This window comes from Somniosus microcephalus, chromosome 1 (genome assembly GCF_052327205.1).
Source record: "Somniosus microcephalus isolate GS21.2 chromosome 1, FLI_Smic_1.0, whole genome shotgun sequence".
NCBI lineage: Eukaryota > Metazoa > Chordata > Chondrichthyes > Squaliformes > Somniosidae > Somniosus > Somniosus microcephalus.
Genome location: NC_140987.1, coordinates 178,370,577 through 178,393,587, shown reverse-complemented (window position 1 = coordinate 178,393,587; position 23,011 = coordinate 178,370,577). Strand labels below are relative to the sequence as shown.

At 41.2% G+C, this 23,011-nt stretch overlaps 1 protein-coding gene across 1 annotated transcript in view; it reads left to right on the top strand.

Annotated features, from left to right (window-relative positions):
* ppip5k2 (diphosphoinositol pentakisphosphate kinase 2) overlaps positions 1-23,011 on the top strand; it is a 207,207-nt gene that overhangs the window by 172,636 nt on the left and 11,560 nt on the right. Inside the window, 4 exon segments of the mRNA XM_085987698.1 lie at positions 3,767-3,940; positions 6,770-6,839; positions 8,060-8,179; positions 9,056-9,118. Coding sequence (XP_085843824.1) covers positions 3,767-3,940; positions 6,770-6,839; positions 8,060-8,179; positions 9,056-9,118 — 427 coding nt within the window.

Sequence of the window (23,011 nt, the reverse complement as noted above, 5' to 3'; positions counted from 1 at the left end):
TTTGTTTTGGTTGTTGGTTATCAACAATGTTTGTCAAGATTGTTGTCAATTAGTTATTTAAACAAAATTGTGTAGGCAAAATCCAAACAGAGTTTCCAAGGAAGCTGGCATAGCTCAATATGTTTTACTGTTTAAGCTTTTAGTGTTTCAAAGCTTACCAAGCACAGCCAGTTGATGTGTACAATGAAACTCATTTAATTATCTTGTTTTATTTCCTAGAATTCCAGGATACCAGGAAGTCAAAGTTACTCCTTGCACTAAGGGGGGGAATTTTAACATGGGCGAGCGGGTGGTGGGTTAAATGGCTATAACTTTGAGGCGTGTCGGGAAGTCGGCTCCAACCTACTGACTTCTGGGTTTTATCCAAGGCGCGACAAGGGGCGGGCAACCAACCCGGTCCCAGGAGGCGGAGTGGTCTGGAAGCTTCAGATTTAACCTGCTGTGCCGGTTTTACAGTAGCCAGATGGGTTTCCCGAGCCTTGGGAAACGCGGCAGCTGCAGCAAGACGAGGACAGCCTTGGGGAGCACTGTGGGTCCTGCGGCCTGCTCTGGAGTGCTGCCTGCCCGACTGGAAGCCAAGCCCGTCAGTCAGGCTGACTTCCGGGAGGGGAACCTGTCAATGACAAAAGACGCACACTGTGGAGTTAAATCTCCACAGCATGCAGGGAGACCCAGACTTTTTGGGTTTCTTGCACTTCTGGCCCCACCCGCTCCCAGAGTGTCGGTAAGTAAAACTTCCCCCCTAAATGAGGGCAACACTGCAAGGCAGTTTATATTGTCTACCCCTGGTTGCCTTGAGGGCATTGAGTCAACCATGTAGTGTGGGACTGGAGTCGCATGTAGAACAAGCCAAGTAGGGGTAGTAGAGCAGTTCTCTTCCCTGAAGGACATCAGTGAACCAGTTGGGTTTTTACAGCAGCTTGCATGGTCATTTTATTTCTGGCACCAGTCCACAAATTACCAGATTTATTGAATTCAGTTCCATAACTTATCATGCTGGGATTTGAACTCATTATCTCTGGGTTTATAGTCCAATAACATAGCCATTACAGTACCCTATAGGTGAGGCACAATGGATGCACAGTGGATCAGCTCTCCTGAGAAATGTTGCTCAGTCAAATGCTTGAGCTCCTGAGGCTCTTAACTACTTTCCGATATACATTTTCTGAGAATCCAGCTGTAACTGAGGAAAATTGTTCCAAGTGGAACAAAGAAGGCTTAAAAGAGCAGTACTATTTGATAATGATTACCCCCCCTCCCCTTTCCCAGCTCCTGTAGATGATGTGATAGACCAGCAAATTAACTTCTATTGTGCTGAAAGATACGCAACCAGCTACTTGAATTGCAACATGGTCGCAGTCACTGAAGCACTGAGTCCTAAGGAAGTTGCAATTTCAGACTGCTCCATGCTAAAAGTGAAAGAAGGCAGAGCAGTGCACACTGCAAAGCAGCTGATCCTGGAAAAGTCTGGATTCACCTATGTTGAAAAAGCTTCACTGACACGAGCAATACAGTACTGATGGAGGACTGGGCCTCCAAGTCTGCTTCCATGAGATCATATCTTTCAATGCTTCCCTTCCGACTGACTAGCCTCCTCAGATAGAGCTTTTCTGGGATCTTTGTCTTAGCATGTAGGATGGGTCTGGTGGGTGTGCGTCTAATGTTGCTTACCCTTCCTGGCATCCCTCTCCTGCTGTTCTTCCTCCTTTTTATCATTGTTACACTGCATGTTGCATCCATGCTACTGAACGGACAATTGCAGTTTCCTACCTCCCTGGGTAGCTTTCCGGCCAAAGTGAGCGCACTCTGCAGCTCCAATGCCAGTTTTTTATTAAGTATGAATTCTGATGAAGTGAAGTAATTGCCTAGGTTTTTCACGAGGTAGCTTTAATTGGCTTATAAAAAAGACTTAAGCTAAACCTGACATAGAAATGGAACTTGTAATTTGAATTAAAAGCAGTGACACCAGGAAGTAGCATATAAATGCTGTATTATTGAACATGAAAAATGACTCCATATTTGCTCAATTATACAGGAGTTCCAATGCAATGAGTAATTTTGACACACTTCCATCAAGTCTTTTCTTATCTGTTTTTGTGCTTATCCCATTTTATATCCATATGAAATCTGTTTGTCACAGATATTTACAAGTTAAAATGCTCAACTAGCTTTATAGTCACCTGACTTTAAGGTGTAAATGCACACTTCGGATTTCACATTAACACCTGGCTTAGTATTTGCCTTGGTGCTTTTATCCTGTAATATGTTCTTGATTATTTTTTTCCTCCTTTTATTATTGATTATTAAACCACACCTTGTTTTTTTTCTTGTTCTTAAGACATCATAAATTGTTATATTTGATAAACAGGCTATGATAATAGATGTTGCACTGTATATAACATAAATAAATATGTAATCTACAGAGTGTTGAGGTTAAAGAAGGCACATACTGGATGTACATCATGGGTGTCCAACCTGTGGCTCATAGGCTGGATCTGGCCCACTTGGCCTTTACATCTGGCCTGCTGTGCCCTTGCACAATTCTAGGCTGTAGTTCCTTTTTCCAAACAAATTGCTCCACTCACTATGCTCTTGGCTACCTATGCACACCAGTTGATGGGATGTTCGTTTGAATCAGGCAGCCATTCTGCAAGGGTGATTTATTTTTGAAATTCTCTTGCTAGGCCTGCTGTTCCTCCATGCACTGTTATTAATTTCCCCCTGCTTCTCATTGCTCTGTCTCTAGTTGGCCCCCCTGCTTTTCAGTGCACGGTGACCATTTTTTTTTTCTTTTTCTTTCTCTCTCCCAGTTTACTTCGATGTCTTGAGCAGTACTTAATGTCAAGTTAAAGATCGAACATGGAAGCCTCAATTTCATGCTGTGTTTTGGGCTGAATCAGTCTATGCTGCCCATTCATTGGTTGCAACATATTGATCTGGCTCCCTGCTTCAAAGGTTGGACATCCCTGATGTACATAGTGTTCCTAATGTTCCTCCTGATTTTTTTTTTGGGTGCGCGGTCCCTTTAACAGACTGCACGTTCCATTCAAGGTTTCGTGTGTGAAATCTCCCATTTGAAAAGCTAGTCCCGGGCTGAGCGGGACCTCCAGACAGCTGCATAGCCACGCAGCTTAGGGGAAACATTGCATAGTACCCAAGCATCATGTTTTGGATCAGAGTATAATTACAGAGGAGGTGAACAGTTGAAATTTTTTTTTTGAATGCTTTAGATTGTAAGCTTAAAATGAATTGGAGACAAAAAGTAGAAGCAATTATATTAATTATGCACAGCAAATTTTAATTGTTTTGGGGTGTTTCTCTTGTGTTGATCGTGTAGCTGTTTTTAGGTCCATCTGGATCACGTGTCAAGCCTTGCTTTATATTTTACACCTGTAACTTCTGGATTAAGTATTTGATTACTGTATTGATATGCATACAGGCTCCGCTGCAAACTAGAAACCTCCCCGCTGACCCTGCAAAAAAAACTCTCATATAACCTGCTCCTCTAAACAGGTTCATTTTTTTTTAAAAACAGTATGGTCTGTATGCATGGCAATCGGGTATTTTTTTAATATGTTTTATATTTTATAAAAATTTGTGGTTGATTTGGTATTTCTACCATGGGATTGTCAGATGCTACTGACATAATAAATGGTTAGTAACTTGTGATACATAGTTGGTAGTGATTTTATTGATTCTTTTGGTTTAAATATGTCTAACTTTGCATGCTTTGCTGTTGTTTTTTGCCCCCTTTTCTCACTTCCAGGAAGAGAGCCCCCTGAGTCTGTCTAGCCCAGAGTGTAGTGGTACCTGGATGCATTACACTAGTGGTGTGGGTGCTGGGCGTCGAAGACGCAGATCAGGGGAACAAATCACTTCTTCCCCTGTCTCCCCCAAATCATTGGCTTTCACATCAAGTATTTTTGGCTCATGGCAACAGGTTTTTCAATTTTCCTTCATTTTTATGAAAATCGCCATTTTCACTGGTCAAACATTCACAGTAATTCCTCAGGTCTGTCTTAAAAGCCCCTTATTAATTTTAACATCGACCTCTATATAATTATAAAACAATTCACACCCAATTTTTTTTTAATTGACAAATTAAGTGGAAATAATATGATTAGTTATCCTATGTATTCAGACAATATTACATTAATTTGATTCTAGAACAGTTACTTTTATTTGTAAAACACATTCAGATTTTAATGATCTTTTGCAATTTTGGTGCTTATCCATGCAAGAACTTAATATGGTTGCTGCTCTTGCATTTCTTTATGCTATTCTTTACAGAACTTTGGCAGGTCCGTTCTCTATTAACTTGAATGTTGCAGTACCAATTTCATTGATCAGTATATTTGAAAACATTGCGACCGATTTTAACCTAACTCATCCATCGGGAAACTGACCGGATCGGGTGCAACACCAGTTCTACACCCCGCCCGATTTTATTCACTATTTAAGTCAATGGAGAGTAATATTGGGCGGTGTGTAAAACTGGCATTCCAAACGATCCTGTGGGTTTCCCACCTGGTGAGTTAGATTAAAATGACCCCCTTTTATGCCCAAACTAGATGTAGCTCAGTGGATAGTCTCTTAAATAAATAAATACACTGTGAAAAATGGACTGATAGACTCCTTAGCTGATGACAATGGGTTTTAGTCGCAGGACTTCCTGTCCTTTTGAAACTCTCTAACTCAGCCCTGCTCAAAAGCACTTTGGACAATGGAAGATTACAAATCAAGAAGTGGGAAAATCTGGTATTGCCTGTCTCACTTAAGAACATAAAAATATGGAATGACATAAGAGCAATTGGACCATCAAGCCTGTTCCTTCTATTGAATACACCATCCAATCTTAACATGAACTTTATCCAACTCGTTTAATCTCCTGACAAAAAAAGTTCTTGAGTTTCTTATTCCACCACGCACAGGTAAATCAAGCAAAACTAAATTCACCTATTTGACCTTACACCCTATATTACGCTTCCTTGAGCAGTTGCCTTTTGGCATCACAAGGCCATGGTCACAATGGCTCGGGATCCATTATGTTCCATTCAGCACTCCATCATCTGTATGAACTTAACTTTATAAGCTTGAAACCTGTTTCCAACAAGATAGCCACCTGTTTCAAACAAGATAGCCATTCAGCTCTTTTAAAGCTGTAAATAACGCAACGGGACCTTTTAGGTGGGAACCAGTTACATGTACCCCTATTCTGTACGTGTGGGAGGGGAATAATTCCTTCTAATCTCAAATCCACACTATTTAGTTCTGTATTCATAATCCAAATTAAACAACCTGCTTGCATCTAAATTATCCATTCCTCTGTATTTTAAAAACTTGGATCAGGTGTCCTCCCAGTTGTCTTTCCTGATTGAAAACTAATAAATTTTACTTTATTTTTTATTACAATTTTCTCTCCTCCTCTTGAGGATGTTGATTTCTGTTGGGAGTACAGTTTCACATTTGCAATCAAAATTCTGGTACCTTAACCAAATGGTTGCGCCTCCTATGTGAACTAAGATAATGAATGTTGGCAGCTTATTTGACTGAGAGCACCACAGCAGAACATAACCCCAGATATCCACACACACACACACACCTGGATGGTCCCTGAATAACATACAGGAACCTGTCTGATATAACTTGTGATATTAGCATTCTCCCTGATGCCTTCAAATGATTGAGTTCATTTCAAGCCAGAGATGCAACTTTTAGGACCTTTCTGATCTGTGTGGTTTAATACCACACCACATGGAATAAACTATCAAATGAACCTCATTACTCTCGGAATCTTCACCAATGCAATAATATCCACGGGTACAGTGCTAAAAACTGCTGTTTTATGTATTACTATCCAAATGCAACCTCACCAATTGCCTATAAAAAGTTAGAGTAACTTGGTCAAAAACCATTGCGCTGCACCCCAACACATTGTTAAATATTTTCAGTGAGTGGTCAGTAAATTTGAAAATAAGCATCTTGTTATCATGTACAAATATTTCCTGTTCCAGTGAAGTAACTCCACATTTATCCACATATAAACCCAAATTTACTAAAAACCTTTATTGCAAATGCTCTTCCCATTGGCCAATTAATAGTTTTACAAAAAGAAAATACTGCAAATGCTGGAAATCTGAAATAAAAAGAGAACATGCTGGAGAAACTCAACAGGTCAGGCAGCATTTTTTCAGCTGAAGCAAGCTACATTGGAAGAAATGAGTTTAAACCTTTTTATGGTGGAGAAGTTATTTGGTGCAGCTGTCTGAAGAATGAAAAATGTTCAGATGTAGGGACCCCAAAATAAAATGCAATTTAAATGAAGAGGTACTGCAACGTAAGACACTAATGAGGAATGTGCAGTGTCCAAAAGGTACTCTTGTATCTCCTGCATGGAATAAAGATGTACGTGTTTTTTTTTTGTCTTTATTGAGACAGTTGCAGTATAGTTAACTGATGAAGCAGTAGCGTGGTACCTGTATGCTATTGTAAATTGATATTTTCCCCATATGTTTATTTTACCACTGTGTTAATCCAGTGTTTGCTATGTTCATCCCATTGCAAGGACATTGTAGGTGGAATGGACTCATTTCAGGCTAAAGGACTTTGCATGATCTATCATTGTCTGCATCTATATGTTTCCACTAACATTTATCATGCAGCTTATTAACACTGATTGTCTGAAGCAGGCCTTAGTATAAAAGCTGGTTTTTGTTCTTACTGTTCAATCGTTCAAATATTCAAAACATTGTTCACTGTTATTGTGCAGGTTTTTGCGGACAACAATACTCTTTTGCGACCTGGAAGGTCCTGTGTGGAACAGAAATGCACTGGACTTGGTAAGTGCTGAATACGTATGGCCAACTGCTAAACAAAAATCACTACTGTTTCTACTTCCATTCTTGTTAGAAGGAAACGATTAGTATTTAGAATTAAATTGATCTGTGCAGGTATCAGAAGAAATTATAGACAGCAAAGGTAAAACATTTTGGTGTTTTATTTATTGTTTAGCGATGGTTTTTAATGGCTTTTGTTGGTTTACTTTGGGATTGAAAAAGTCACATGCAAATTGTGAATACAGAATTGAAATGTTTCTGAAGTTTCAGATGTATAAAACAACATGGTGAATTTAAAAACTGTCTCATTTGAAAGATTCAACCACCACGTGAGTAATCTGTAACATTGTGACTGGATTTTGAGGTCACTCGCATAAAGCATGGGTATGCAGCAAATTGATTTAACAAGCCTTGGCTTCTTACATAACTGATATTTGCTGTAAGATCTTGCTTTATTCTTTACTCTCTCTCTGGTACCGATTCAGTGATTAAAGGCATCAAATATTTCTACATTTGGAAAGTTTTTTTTTTGAAGAGGAGCTGATAGTTTTTTGTAAATGACCATGCATAGTTACAAACTAAAAGTTTTAAAATTGTAACAAAGTTAGGTTGATATTCGAACAATTAGGGAGTAAACTATGCTTTTAGCTCTCGTGATTTATGTAAACTATAAAAGGTTTGGGTTTTCTAGTTTGGGCACCCAGATTTTACATCAAAGATTTTTAAGTTATTGAGAAATTTGTGAAAGTAAATGTGAAGTATTCAGTGTATTTCCTCCCTCAATAACGTGAATGGAGTTTAGGCCCAATATTTTAATGGGTAATTGATGATCACCAAGTACAAGATGTAGGTGATTGACTTGGTGAATCTTCTACTTTTGAGATATCTCTACATAATATTTTATCTTTTATGGGGGTATGGAGGGGGAGAAAGGAGAAAGAAATGTCCTGCATAAATGACCTAGACTATTAAACTATTATTAGAGCTTTTTAAATGGTGAAACCGTTTAACTGTTCAATATCTGATGGTATAAGATATAACTGTTCGCTTTGTACCTTATAAACTGATGTATTTGCATAAAGGGATTATCTAATAGTTGATGTATTTGGCATACTAATAACAATAGATATCGATCTTGTCGTAATTCTAAGGCATGCTGCATGTATCCCTCTTCTGGAACAAAGAACACCTGGTTTGTATGTGTTTTCTCTAACCCCCATTAGGGTCTCACTGTGCAGGCCTGTTTAGCACTACTGTGCTTGGGGGTTCCTCGAGTGCGCCTAACCTGCAGGATTATGCTCGTGCGCATCGTAAAAAGCTGACATCATCTGGCTGCTTTGATGGTATGTGCACACACCACCACAGACAAACCTGTAGCCGCTAGCCACTTTTTCAGAAATATTGGAATTCTGTGATGAAAATAGCAGAATCCTATTTCTCCCTTTCCAAAACCTGATAGCCTGGAGAACCAGCCTGCGCTCAAAATGTACCATATATGAATTGCCAGACTACGCTTCAGGCACAGTTTTTACACAGAAGTGTTTTATTTGCATCAGGTACATATATGCACCTTAGCTTTAAAATGTTACCAATTTTTATCATTAAACGGTCAATTTTTTTTTGGCATTGGCACAAATAGTGAACCAGTTGTAAAATTTAGTACATGATATCACTATAACATTGTATTAAAATTCAACTTGACTTGCAGTACTAGTTATTGGAATATGTTAACTGAAAGATTATATTCCAGCATTAATTTGTAAAATTCAAAAGCCAGTGGTGAAGAATTTGATTAATTCCTGATAAATAAACCAATTAAATAAAAGTGAGGTTAGAATGCATGATCAATTTATTGGGTTAGGTAGTAAATCCATGCTTCTATTGAAGAGTATGGGGTTTGAGGCGCAATGGTGATTTGGAGAGGGCTTCTAAGAACTGCGGGTTGGAGAAAGAAATGGCAAAATGCTCTGTATATATCACTAACTGCTTTAATCTATTGGTCTTTGCAGTTCAGTGCCTTGATGTGCATAACATATTATAATATGCACTTAACACTCAGCAATAGCCAAGGGATCTGTAACAGCTGACACTTTTACTCTCACTGAATTATTTTTTCCCTCTAAACAATCCTGCATGCAGCCTAACTTTAATCCTTTTTTTTTAAAACCCTGTTCTGCTAGCTGTTATAAATTTCAGGTACCTGTTTTTCTCTTTCTCAGACGCCACACGCAGTTCTGCTGTAAAAAGATTTTCTATCTCATTTGCTCAACACCCAACCAATGGTATGTTTGCTTTTAATCCCCTCTCCCGCAAAGATTATCCTTTGCTTCATCCCTTTTTATTTGTAATGTTGGATGCAAACTTTTACTACCATTAGTCTTCCCTATCCTCCAATTAGACACATCCCTTGGAAATGTGTTCCATGGGATTGCAGAATGACTTATTTTTCCTTTTCTCTCCTCTAAACCTTTTTTCCTTCTCATTAAAATACATTACCATACCTAACCATTTTTGTGTTGTATGCGGAAATGGTTCTTGTTCTGTGCGGTTGACAGTCTGTTAGGGTTAAAAGGATTTAATTATTAAAGGATCATCTTGCAATAAGTAAGTGTTAACTATAAATATGTACTAATTATTGCATATTTTTCATATCCTTTAACCCATTATTAAAGGATCATCTTGCAATAAGTAAGTTAACTATAAATATGTACTAATGCATATTTTTCATATCCTTTTACCCATTTTTCATTGCCATCTTTGCAGGTATTTTATTATCAAAACTGCATAGAACTGAGTATCAGTGGGTCTATTTTAAACATTTTAGTTCTGTCTCATAAGTAATAGGAATAATTTTGCATAAATATTGGAAAAGACGGAATAGTAGGAATTTTTGTGTATTAACTAATGGTTTTTGTTGTAAATTTCTAGTTATGCTTTACCTGTTACTTATTAATATTACACATCTATATTACATGCATAAAATATCTAAATGTTGGTTACATATCTATATTGTATACACAAAGGGCTGGATTTTATCAATGGAGGCGTGTAGGAGGCAGGACTACAACTTTTGGGGTTGTAGCCAACCCATTCGATTTTCACTTGATTGACCCTGTTGAGCCCGCCCAGTGGGCTCAGCAGGCCAATTAAGGGCCACCCGGCAACAGGTGACTTCACAGATTGACATTTCATCTATCAAGAGCTTTTGACAGATGAAATATCAGTGTTTGACAGCTCTTTGAAGCTGTCAAACACTGACAATCTGTATTCCAAGTGAATTCCTTCCTCTCAGGCTGATTTACAGATCTCTCCAGAACAGAAAGCAGAATGCTGCAGATTTTGACAGCTCGCAGCCATCCTGCTTTCTGTGCTGGTGAGATGAGGGACTCCCGAGACCTGAAGGAAGGAAGGCTGCAAAGGTAAGTAAAACTTATTTAAACACTTTACACACACCAAACACACTTACCTCTGCACTCATGCACCCATCACTCACTTGAACACCGGACATCTCGAACCCTCCGTCCTTCAGCCCGACGGTCCGCCTCGCTAACTTGGCATGGTTTGGAGCTGTCGGGAAGCCCACACTTCAGGGATAAAAATAGGGATTAGGCTAAAAACTGTCTGTTAACAGGCAGTTAATTGGCACTAAACCCCTTCCCACCTCGGGGATGTGGCTTCCAGTCGGGTACCCGCCTCCTGTGAAACGGGCATGGAGGCAGGTTGGTGGTGGTATGGGTTCGTGCCCCCCCGATTTCGCGATTTTAACCCCCCACACACCTCCAATCCCGCCTCAACGGCCCGATGAAATTCGAGCCCAAAGTATCTAAATGTCCCAATAGTTTCATGGTGTACTGCACACTAATAATTTTTGCCATATACATTTAAAACATTTTTGGGCCACTCAAAAAGATGTTAATGTTGAAATCTTTCGAGTTAGAGCCCTTATACTTTTTTTTAAAGAGTATATCCCTAGTGGAGACCAAGATGGGTCTGTTTGAGAAAAATCATTTTTAACCATGGTTATCTCACATACAAACTCATAGCCCTGGAGTATGTTTTTTTGAAAGTTTGTCTTAAATTTCATATGATGAAGAAAAGAATAATGGATGTAAGAGTTTCAATTATAAGAGATTTTCCCAACTACACAAAAAGATTTTTCACTTATGCTAGGATCTTCATCCACCCCATTAGTACAGATGTTAAAAATCTAGCATCTCAGCTTAGAGAATTGATGGACAAAAGAAGTATTAAAACACGAGAGAGCTGAGAATGAGAAAAGGCTACTTGGTCCATGTAGCCTGCTGCTTTCACAGTGCATGTATGTCTACCTCAATCATGACATCTTGCTGCCATCCAAGATCTCTGTTACTCTCTTTCTAAGCCCTAGTGTGTATCAAACATATCTATTAATCTCTCCATAACCTTCAATCCTTTTTGCCAGGGAGCATTTAGCACCCGTGCAAAGCCCTCCTAAAAAGTGCCGACAGATAACACCATTTTTCATCTGGTCTTGATTGTGTATGAGAGTTTGTAAGATAAGTTTTAAGATGACTTATAAAAGTGTTTTTTGGAGGCCATCAAAACAGAAATTCAACATAAAAAAGAGTAATAACCACCACCTCTTTTGGTGCTCCTATCACAATCCTGAAAAATATTTAAGCACGATAAAGTGAATTGTGTACGCTTCAACTAAATTTGACTCTAAAAAGTTTTTACTGCATAGTACCCATCAGGAAAATTAATTCTGAGTGAAGAAAATAGATAAATTAACTTGTCTTTGCACAAGCACTCATGAGAGTAATATTGAAGCCATTGCTTTCCTAGTTAGAGTTAGAAGGGATGGCATCATTTTTATTTTTATTTTATTAGCATTCCTGTCACTAAAAAATGATACTGTACAAATGCTTCTGGGTTTTATTGGGTTTCCCAGTTTTTTTTAAGTAACTAAATATGTGGATGAAACCAAAATGAGGTAACATCACCCGTTGAACGATGAAGCTTCAGCTCAAACACACTTGTTTATGCCTATGCCTATGCCTCCAACCAGAAGTTTGCAGTGTGATCTACACTGTCCTGCCCCATCTTTTTTGATTTATAAAGTTTTTGTAAGCATATGGTTGGTAATCATTACACCTTGGACTCAAACAGATTTTTTTACTTTATGGGAAGAGCATAGTCTTGCTAAGTCAATAATCAAATCGTCCTCATTTGTCTAACTTCCACAAAAAATCAGTCTTACCATAAGAGTAAAATCACTCTCGGGGATATATCCTATTAAATTTTTGCCTTTCTAGTCAAGTGTCCTTACTTCCCCTGACGCCGCCCAACTTTGGTGACTCATAGGCCAGCTCTGGCTAGACCATCAGTTCTTTATAAAGATGGTACTTATTTACAAATATTCCTCAAAATCAGTAAGGATCTTGAAACATTGAGGTCAATCATGCATTGATTTGTTAAGTATATAGTGCATGCAGAAGTACTTAGGCATATGTTTAAAATAGTGTAACTTAAAAAGTGGCAGCCATGGCTCACTGGTAGCACTTTTGCCTTTCAGTCAGAATGTCATGGGTTCAAGTCCCACTCCAGAGACTTGAACACTAAATCTGAGGGAGTGCTGTACTGTCTTCCAGATGAGACGTTAAACCGAGGACCCGCCTGGCCTCTCGGGTGAATGTAAAAGATCCCATAGCACTATTGCAAAGAAGAGCGGGGAAGTAATCCCCAGTGTCCTGGCCAACATTTATCCCTCAATCAACATCACTAAAACATTCAGGTCATTTTGTGGGACCTTGCTGTGTGCAAATTGGCTGCCATGTTTCCTACATTACAACAGTGACTACGCTTCAAAAGTGCTTCATTGGCTGTAAAGTTCTTTGAGATGGCCTGAGCTTGTGAAAGTTACTATATAAAATGAAAATATTTCTTTATACTGTAGTAGTTGCAACCACACACCTGGCAATGCTGATTGGAGACGCTAGCACGTTACAGTTCTGTGTGTTATTCAGGTTGATCAAACCCCTTGCATCCTAGTCCTCATTACAAACTGACACTTTCTACACTTTTCTTTACCCCTACTGTGTGACAGCCAACATGTCTTCTACGTTAGAGTTGTACCAAATGTTATCTCCCTATATTATCTTATCCTGTTCTACTTAATCACTGTTTGACCATGGGTTTTTCTTAACTACAAATTACTAATTTAAATGTACTTTCACATCTTTAAATTTACAGATTATATGAATAATGGGTCATTTTACAATTCTTCTGTTGATACATATTAATTTTAAGACCTGGAATCCTATTTACTCCGTTTACGATTTTCCACCAGCAATCCTAGTTTTAAAGACGTGCCAATCTGTACCCCCTAGATTTCTCTGTTCTCTATTGAGACTTGAAGTATATGCTTCCATTCTCTGTTCTTTTCTCAAGATGTGCTACTTGCAATAAGCAATTAAGTAAGCAAAGGAAATGCAAGTACTTCCCAAAATGGCACTTATCTAATGTATGATTCATTCTTCAATTGTCCGAGAGCAAATATATGTGGCAGTGATCCAATGGGTATCTGCCCGAGTTTGGTGTAACCTGGAATTGATTTAGTTACTTTGTGCAATCATAACCACGTTGGAGCTAGTGTTTTTTTTGAAACAGCTATTGCCAATGCAGTGACAATTATGGCTTAATTTACAACTAATGTACGGGTATTGTACAGGTGAATTATCACATTATAGTTGTTTAACATTCCTTACAACATTGACTCTCAAGTTTCTCAGTTTAATTTTGTAATAAGTCTGTATTAACTTTGGACAGGTTGAAACGCTGAACTTTAGAATTTTTATTGGAACACTTCTGATGCTTTGAAATTAGCATACAAACATTTAACCCATTTGCATGAGATTCCTTTGTTCGCTACTTTAGCTAAGCCTTAATCCTTCTATTTTAAACGAGGTAGTGCCTCCATTAAAATAGTCTCCGCCACAAACTCTGTTCCCTAGCCACCGACTCCAGCCCGCTCCCTAACATCTGTCTGAGGCTGAACCAGATTGTTCGCAACCTTGGTGTCATATCTGACCCTGAAATGAGCTTCCGACCACATATCTGCGCCATAACTAAAGCCGACTTATTCCCACCTCTCTAACATCGCCCGTATCTGCCCCTTCCTCAGCTCATTTGCTGCTCAAACCCTCATCTATGCCTTTGTTACTTCTAGACTTAACTATTCCAACACACTTCTGGCTGACCTCCCACTTTCTACCCTACGTAAACTTGAGGTCATCCAAAACTCTGCTGCCCATGTCTTAACTCGCACCAAGTCCCGTTCTTCCGTCACCCCTGTGTTTGTTGACCTACATTGGCTCCCGGTTAAGCAAAAGCTCGATTTTAAAATTCTCATCCTTGTTTTCAAATCCCTCCGTGGTCTCGCCCCTCCCTATCTCTGTAATCTCCTCCAGCCCCACAACCCCCTGAAATATCTGCACTGCTCTAATTCTGGTCTCTTGAGCATCCCTGATTTTAATCACTCAACCATTGGTGGCCATGCCTTCAGCTGCCAAGGCCCTAAGCTCTGGAATTCCCTCCCTAAACCTCTCCGCCTCTTCTCCTTTAAGATGCTCCTTAAAACCTACCTCTTTGACCAAGCTTTTGGTCATCTGCCCTAATTTTTCCTTATGTGGCTTGCTGTCAGATTTTGTTTTATAACGCTCCTGTAAAGCGCCATGGGACATTTTACTACGTTAAAGGCACTATATAAATAAAGCTATTGTTATAATTTTTACTTAAAAATGTAAAGTGGAAATACAGTTTAGGGAGGCTTACAATTTTTCCTTTACATTTTTCTGTGGCCATTTCCATTTGAAATATTGTTAGCACTGCAGTGGAATTGTCAACTCTAGCTGCAGAACTAAAATAATAAATTAATCTTTCTGTTCTATACCTTTTAATAAAGTAAAAATAGTGAAGTGAATATTTCATAAAAGTGCTTTGCTACCGTTAATTTTGTTGATGCTGTTGCATTTTGTTTTGTAATATTTTGATATTTATTGGAATATCAATGGAGTTCTTCAGTGTAAGAATTCTGCTTGGTTTTTTTAAACTGCATAAGTTTGTCAGGCTACATGTTATGTGTTTATGTGCATTGTTAAAATAATTCCTGTAAAACTTTCCAATATTACAATGATTTTTATAAAATGCTGTCTAAAAAAGTAATTATTCAAATATATGTAGGGCAAATGATTGGAATAATGTCTTATCTTGTTTTAAGCTTCCAAATGATATTGACCAGATTGTCACAATTTTGAGTCACATAGTTGGTTTTAGTTCGCATTTGTCAGTTCTCAGGAGTACTTTGCAGTAGTGAAAAGTTTCATCTTTCATTCCAAAGTGCAGCACTCTGTCAAATACTGAGAGGTTTGTGGGTGAGGACTGTGATAGCCTCCATGTTCAAATAGACTGGTAACATTCACTGGACTCGCGCATGACAAATGGCCACTTACATTAAGTACTGGAGGGAAGACAGAACATGTCAGTGGGGTTAAATTGGATAGCCTCCGAAAACGGGCATGGGGATCGTGATGCACAATTAACCCACGCCCATTGTTTGAAATGCAGGCAGCATGCCATCTTTGTGCTGCCTGCTCATTAGCATGATTTCTGCATGCATCCAGTGCTGTTCATTGGCTGCAGGCATCAGCAAGGGGCCCAAAAACGTAACTTCCTCGCACTGCTTAAAGCTAGCCTGCACCTCTTAAAAGGGAGGTGCATTGTGGCAGGTGCTGGTGCATTGTGGCAGGTGCTGGGAGTCGTGCAGGAAGTGAATCCGACTTGGGAAACTCTGAACAATGGCACAACGTGGGAGAGTGCAGGCTCGAAGCTTTTCCGATGCTACACTGGCAGTCTTAGAAACATAGAAGATAGGAGCAGGAGTAGGCCATTCGGCCCTTCGAGCCTGCTCCGCCATTCAACGAGATCATGGCTGATCATCCAAACCCCAGCACCCGGTCCCTACACCGACAGCCATCCCACCCAAACCCTATCCCCGTAACCCCACGTATTTAATCCCCCCTAACACTAAGGGCCAATTTTTATCATGGCCAATCAACCTAACCCGCACATCTTTGGACTGTGGGAGGAAACCGGAGCACCCGGAGGAAACCCACGCAAACACGGGGAAAATGTGCAAACTCCACACAGACAGTCACCCGAGGCCGGATTTGAACCCGGGTCCCTGGCGCTGTGAGGCAACAGTGCTAACCACTATGCCACCGTGCTGTCTTGGTGGAGGGAGGACACATGTCCTGTATCCGCAGGGAGGAAGGAGGCTTTCCAGACACACGGTCAAAAGGCAGTGGGAGCAAATAGCCATGGTGGTCAATGTCGGGAGTCTAGCCCCGAGGACCTGGATGCAGTGCCTCAAGAAGTTCAATGAGCTCACACGAGTGGTCAACGTCAGTGAATGCATCTTCAAATGCCATATTCTACCAACTACACCACTAGCCTCAGCCACTCCTTAATTCACCACACCCCATCACTCACCTACCAACAATCTCTGATCAATCAGGACTCATAACTAACATTCATATGCTCCACTGCATCTTCACACATTTAGCACTGCTGCAAGCTTCACACCCACATCTCTCAGTTTACACACACTTGCAGCTCTTCAACCATGATAGCCACATCACCTAAACAGATTGCACAATACTCACTGACTCACTTCCCTCTCTCTTGCAGAACAAGGTGGAGCACAACCGTAGGCAGCAGGAACTAACCAGAGGAGGACTTGTGCGCCTGCATGTCCTAATCCCCATGGAGGACATGGTGTTGGCCATTATTGGAATGGCCAGTGCTGAGACCGTGGTCACCAGCAGGGCTAAAACCATTGAAGATGACAATATCCCCATACCTAATCCTCCTCCTCACATCCCACTTCCCCCCCCCCCCCCCCCTTCATCCCACAATCTCTTCTGACTTAAAGCTGCAGATAGTGTAAGTATGCACCTCTTACTTCCTCCCCTCCCCTCACCACAACCTTACCCTTGTGCCTTTTACCTTTCCGATACCCAAGAATTGCAACTTGGCCAGGCAGTGGAGGAACACCAAGAAGGCAGTGATGATGAAGACACAACATCACTTGATTTCACACTCGCAGCCACCAGATCAGATACTGAAACTGCGCATATCTTAGAGGATAGATTAGAGGCGGGATCTGCATGTGCTGAGACACCAGGCACAATTGTGCTGTAGCCAGGGCAGGGGGCAAGGATAGCGCAGGTGCCAGCTCACCGGAGGGTGATGTCGCAAACAAATTCTGCTGCTGAGGACTCTGATGAGGACTTCGATGGGCCAGACTACAGAAGAAGGCTAATTGGTATACACAACAAAATGCTTGGTGCACTGGGAAGACTGCCAGCAAGCCTGCGTTCAATGTTGAGGAGCATGGAGGAGTCCAGCACCAACTTGGCACATGGCTTTGTGCATAGCTTGGAGCCCATCCTTTCCAGCATGGAAGTGGTGGCCAACTCCAATAATACTCTTGTGGACCCAACAATGACGCAGCATCTGATGGCCGATGTCTCGGCTTCCATTGCAGGACAAGCAGCTTCCACAAAAGGTCCGAGTGCTGCAGTGGAATCTCAGACTGAAGCTATGTAAAATCAGCTTGCTGCCATCATGGCTGCAAAAAGCAGTGTTTAAAGGGGCTTGCAGGGTGTCACACAGTCCAGCGATCTGTCCTGCAACAGATTACTAGGATTGCTGAGGCGCCGCCCCGGGGGAGTGGCAGTGGCTCCGTGGAGCATGAACCTGCTGTCCTCTCTCAGGATGATGCTATTTGTCCTCCCACCCCTGTCACTCCACCAGAGCCCTTGTTGTTGCCTGTCAGCCAGCCAACCCAGACTGCTGCCACCCATGCCGAGATGATGCAGTCTGAAGCTGGATCTTCTAGGCCCAGAGCTGCTCGAGGCCGTCCTCCAAGGCCATCTGCAGTCTTCTCGACTGAAAGTCAGCAGCCTTCCACCAGCCATTCTGCAGCCACTTCGTAGGAGCAGTAGGACAGGCAAAGGCACACTGAAGACGGGCACTAAGGGAATGCACAAGTGTGATTAGTTTAATTGTATATGAAATATGGCATGATTTCATTTTGTGTGCCAATTTTGTCTGCAATGTTTATTTTGTGGTGGCTTTTATTTTTGCATTGTGGCCAAGAGGAGGATGTATTGGTCAGTGACAGAGGGAAGGTGTAAGGAGTGTGAGGCTGTTGGTGAATGGGGAATTGGGGTTGTGGTTACTGGTATCGCACTCTAATTAGTTCTTCGTAGACAGCCCAGGCAGAAAGGGGTTGTCTAGGTGGCACCTCTCTTCCTCCTCCATTCCAGATCACAACAACTCACCCTAAAAATACGTTTTCCTAATGTCGACTCTGGTCCTTTTGCCAACCACTTGTGTCCTCTGGTTACTGACACTTCTGCCACTGGAAACAGTTTCTCCTTATTTACGCCTATCAAAATGGTTTATGATTTTGAACACCTCTATCAAATCTCCTCTTGCTCTACTCTGCTCTAAGGAGAACAACCGCAGTCTCTCCACATAACTGAAGTCCCTCATCCCTGGTACGATTCTAGTCAGCGCCCTCTCCCAAGGCCTTGACATCCTTCCTAAAGTATGGTGGCCAGAATTGAACACAATACTCCAGCTGAGGCCTAACCAGGGTTTTATAAAAGTTTAGCATAACTTCCTTGTTTTTGTACTCTATGGGCTGGATTTTTGCCAGCCCTGGGGAGGCGGGTTTGGAGGCAGGACTGCCGGGAAAATGGCAGAATTTGAGGGCGGGTGCCCAACCTGCCTCCATGCCATCTTCCCAGGAGGTGGGTAGCCGACCCGCACCGGGTCCCGCCTCCTCGAGGCGGGAAGGGGATTAATGCCAATGAACTGCCTGTTAACAGGCAGTTTTTTGGCTAATCCCTATTTTGAGCCCTGAAGTGTGGGCTTCCCAATGGCTCCGAACCTCGCCAGGGTCAGCGAGGCGGGCCGTCGGTCTGTGGGGGTCGGAGGGGCCAAGATGTCCGGTGTGCAGGTGAGTAATAGGTGCATGTGTGCAGAGGTAAGTATGTGAGGTGTGTGTAAAGTGTTTTAATAAGTTTTACTTACCTTTACTTCTTCCTGCAGGCTTCCTCCCTTCAGGTCTCGGGAGTCCCTCACCGGCACAGAAAGCAGAATGGCTGCTGAACTGTCAAAAGCTGCAGCCTTCTGCTTTCTGGTCAGGAAGGCTTTCTAATTGAGTCTTGAGTAAAGACAGAACTTAGAAGACAGATTGTCAGTGTTTGACATCTTCACAGAGCTGTCAAACGATGACATTTCATCTGTCAAAAGCTCTTGACAAATGAAACGTCACTCGCTGACGTCACCGCTGGGCGGGCTTAACAAGGTCAATCAAGGGAAAGTAGCGTGGGTTGGCCACAAGTTGATGGAGGCGGGACTAAAACCCAACAAGTGGGAGTCCCGCCTCCACAAGCTCCCCATTGACAAAATCCAGCCCTATGTCTCTATTAATAAACCCAAGGATCTCATATGCTTTTTTAACAGCCTTCTCAACTTGTCCTGCCACCTTCAAAGACTTGTATGCATGCTGTGCACATGTGTGTGGGTTGCGAACCAGAGTCATGAGCCATGTCGTCAGCGGATAGCCTTTGTCGCCCAGTAGCCACCTTTTGGTTTGCCATGGTGGCTGAAATGCAGCTGGCACAGCAGACTGCTGTAGAATGAAGTCATCATGACTGCTGCCAGGATACTGGCCGTTGACCACCTTGATGCGTTGCCTTTGGTCACACACCAGCTGGACATTGAGAGAGCAGAATCCCTTTCGGTTCCAGTACATGGCAGAGTTGACATGCAGCACCCCCAAAGTGATGTGTGTGCAGAGTCAATGGCACCCTACACCATGGGGAAGCCTGCAATCCTAGCAACTCCTGCTTGTCTCTGGCAAGAGAGAAAGAAATGTAGTTGGCTCTCTTTGAATAGAGAGCTTCAGTGACCTCCCTTATGCAACAGTGGGTGGCAAACTGCGAGATGTTGCTAATATCTCCAGCTTCCAGCCTAGAAGGAGCCAGTCGCATAAAAGTTAATCACCAAGGTCGCCTTCACAATGTGGTCCTTTTCCTGCTCTGAAGTTGGAGTTGTGGCTGCAGCATTTGACAGATTTCAGTGAGGACATCCTTACTGAAGTGCAGACGTCTCGCACATTGTTCCTCGCTGAGGTTCAGGTAGGAGAATTGCTCTCTGAACTCCCTGCTAAGAGCCCTTCCCTGCTCCTCCTCCCACTTATAGCAGCTTGTCCTGCTCTGTGAGGCCTCTGCTCATTCTCCCAGTAATGCAGTATTCCAAGAGGAAGGCCTACTAATGCACCTATGTCTGGGAGCGACTGGTTTGTGCAGAAGCCTTGAAGTCGGCACAAAGTCCTTCAGTACCTGCCACACCACTTCCTGTAGACTTTTGCAACTTGAAACAACTATGGAAAGCACCAAACACTTGTAGAACTATAGCAACAGCCAGAAGAAATCAACCAGGAACTAGCCTGTAAGTAATTGATGAGCCCTTTAAATAGCAGTGGTGGGGGGTCCTTCATGCTGCTTAACGCGTGTTCAGCTGTGCGAGGTTAAGAGAGGCTGTCGGCTGGACCTTGGATTTCCAAAATGGCACTGCTGACGTCAAATCAGCATTGCTCGCTGATTGACGTCATGACCTGCTTGCTCTGTATACTTCCGGTGGATATTAGCTGCATGTGCGCTGACGCCTTCACCCAATATGGCGTCTGGCACGATTCACGGCAGAAGTGTGAACGCGCACAGCAGACGCCATTTTGGTCCCCGAACGGCACCCACTGCACCAAAAGAACGGGTGCTACCGAGCCCAATTTTGCACCCAAGGTCTTCAGGAGGTGGAGAGGAGTAAACATAAATAAAACTAGAAAGAATATTAACCTGTACATACAGTAAAAGAGACTAGTTAAATAAGTGCAAAGGTTCCTGATTTCTTTTGGAAACATTACATTTTCACTCTTAAATAGTCTTTTTTCTAAGGATTTAATCTGAATTTAATATTTTAAAATACAAACTTTAAGGAGAACATAAAATTATATAAGAATTATACTTAATGTTTTTCTACCTTTGTCCATCAAAATTGCTACTGTAAATGTTTTTCACAAATAACCTAATGCATAATAGTTGATATTACTGGAGTTTAAAATAGATATTCCACTAATTCAAATGCACCTCAAGTAGTGCTTAATTTAGTTCTAGGAAATTAAGTGGGGCAAATAGGTAATGGCAGGATAGGGGGACATCTTAGAAACAGCAACCATAAGATAATTGGGTGAGTTTATATAAGAATTAAAAAGAAGAGAAAGAACAGTCAAACTGGAAAAAAGCCAATTTCAGTGAGATAAAACGGTAACTAGGCCAGATAAACTGGACAGAAAAATTGGCACAATGTTTCAAATATTCTTGGATATGGAAGTTGTGGCAGAGGACTGGAAGGTTATCCATCTCTGTTCACAAAGGGAAAAACAGATAACTGCATTTAACAGCTTAACATTGCTAGTGAGTATCCTACTACAGACCATAATACAGGATAAAATTTATGTTTACCCAGAGAGACGTGAGTTAATTAAGGACAGCCATCGTGGGTTTGTAAAAGCCAAGTCACAGCTGACAAACGTAATAAAGGAAATGATGGAGTGTACTGATAAAGTGAATGTTTGTATACCATTTTTAAAGGGTGTTTCAGAAGGTGTCAAATAGGAGGCTTGTTGATAAAATTAAGGCACATGGCATTACAGGTAATGTGGCAGCGTGGATCAGAAAATTGTTAAAGAACAGAAAACATTAATGGCTAATGGACATTTTTTGTACTGGAGGGATATAAACAGTGGTGTCCCCAGGGATCAATGTTGGGACCAGTGCTCTTAATATTTATGAATGATCTGGACTTGAGTATGGAGAGCACAACATCAAAATTTGTAGAATAGTACAGCACAGAAGGAGGCCATTCAGCTCATCGAGTCTGCACTGGCTCTTTTAAAGAACAATCCAGTTAGTCCCACTCCCCCGCTCTTTCCCCATATCCCTGCAATTTTTTCTCCAAGTATTTATCCAATTCCCTTTTAAGACATTAAAAATAAGGAATATTGTTAACTAAAGAAAGAGTAAGTGACTTCAGGAGGGCATAGACAGATTGGACAGATAGATGTCAAAAATTAAATTTAATATTGAGAAATTTTAATGTGGAGAAATGAGGTGATATATTATGGGGAAGAGAATAAGGAAACGGCATATGCAGGAAGAGTAGTGCAGAGACGGAATCTTTAAAAGTTAATAAAGCTGTTGATTTTTTTAAAATGGGATCCTAGGTTTTCTAAATAGGGGCATAAAAGTACAACAGTAAATAGGTAATACTAAACCTAGATAAACCATTGGTTAGACTACAGTTAGAATATTGGGGGTACCCCAAAAACGGGTGGGTTGGGGTCGGATAGGATGTAAAAATTAAAATAATCTGAAACCTGATTTCAACCCACCCACTTTCGGGTTTATTTTTTTTTGGGGGGGGGGGCATTTAAATATTATAATGAGGCTGGGAGCCTCACATTTAACCTGTTTTACAGGTTTAACTCTGGCCGGCCAGGTTTCCCAGGCCCCGGCCATTGTGTCCAGTTTTAGGCACCTTACTTTAGGAACGATATCAAGGCCATGGAGAAGGCACAGAAGTAATGCATTATGATGTTGCCAGGGATGAAAAGCTTTAGTTATTAGGAAAGATTATAGAAACTGGAGTTTTCTTCATTAAACAAAGGTTAAGTGGTGATTTGATAGAGGTGCTCAAAATTGAGAAATTTTGATGAGGTTGATTGAAAACAACAATTTCCACTGATCAGTGAGTTGATTACTAGAAGACATAAATTTAATATCAAAAGAATAAAGAGAGTGGTTAGAAGAATTGTTTTTACACACTGGATTGTTAGGACATGGAATGCACTGCCAGAAACAATGGCAGGGGAATGGGTCTAATGGGCCAAATGGCCGCCTCCTGTGTCATACAATTCAATGATTCTATAATATGTTTTTCTTCCTAAATTCAATATTTATACAAAAATAATTTCAATGTTTTACAATTTGGTTATAGGATTA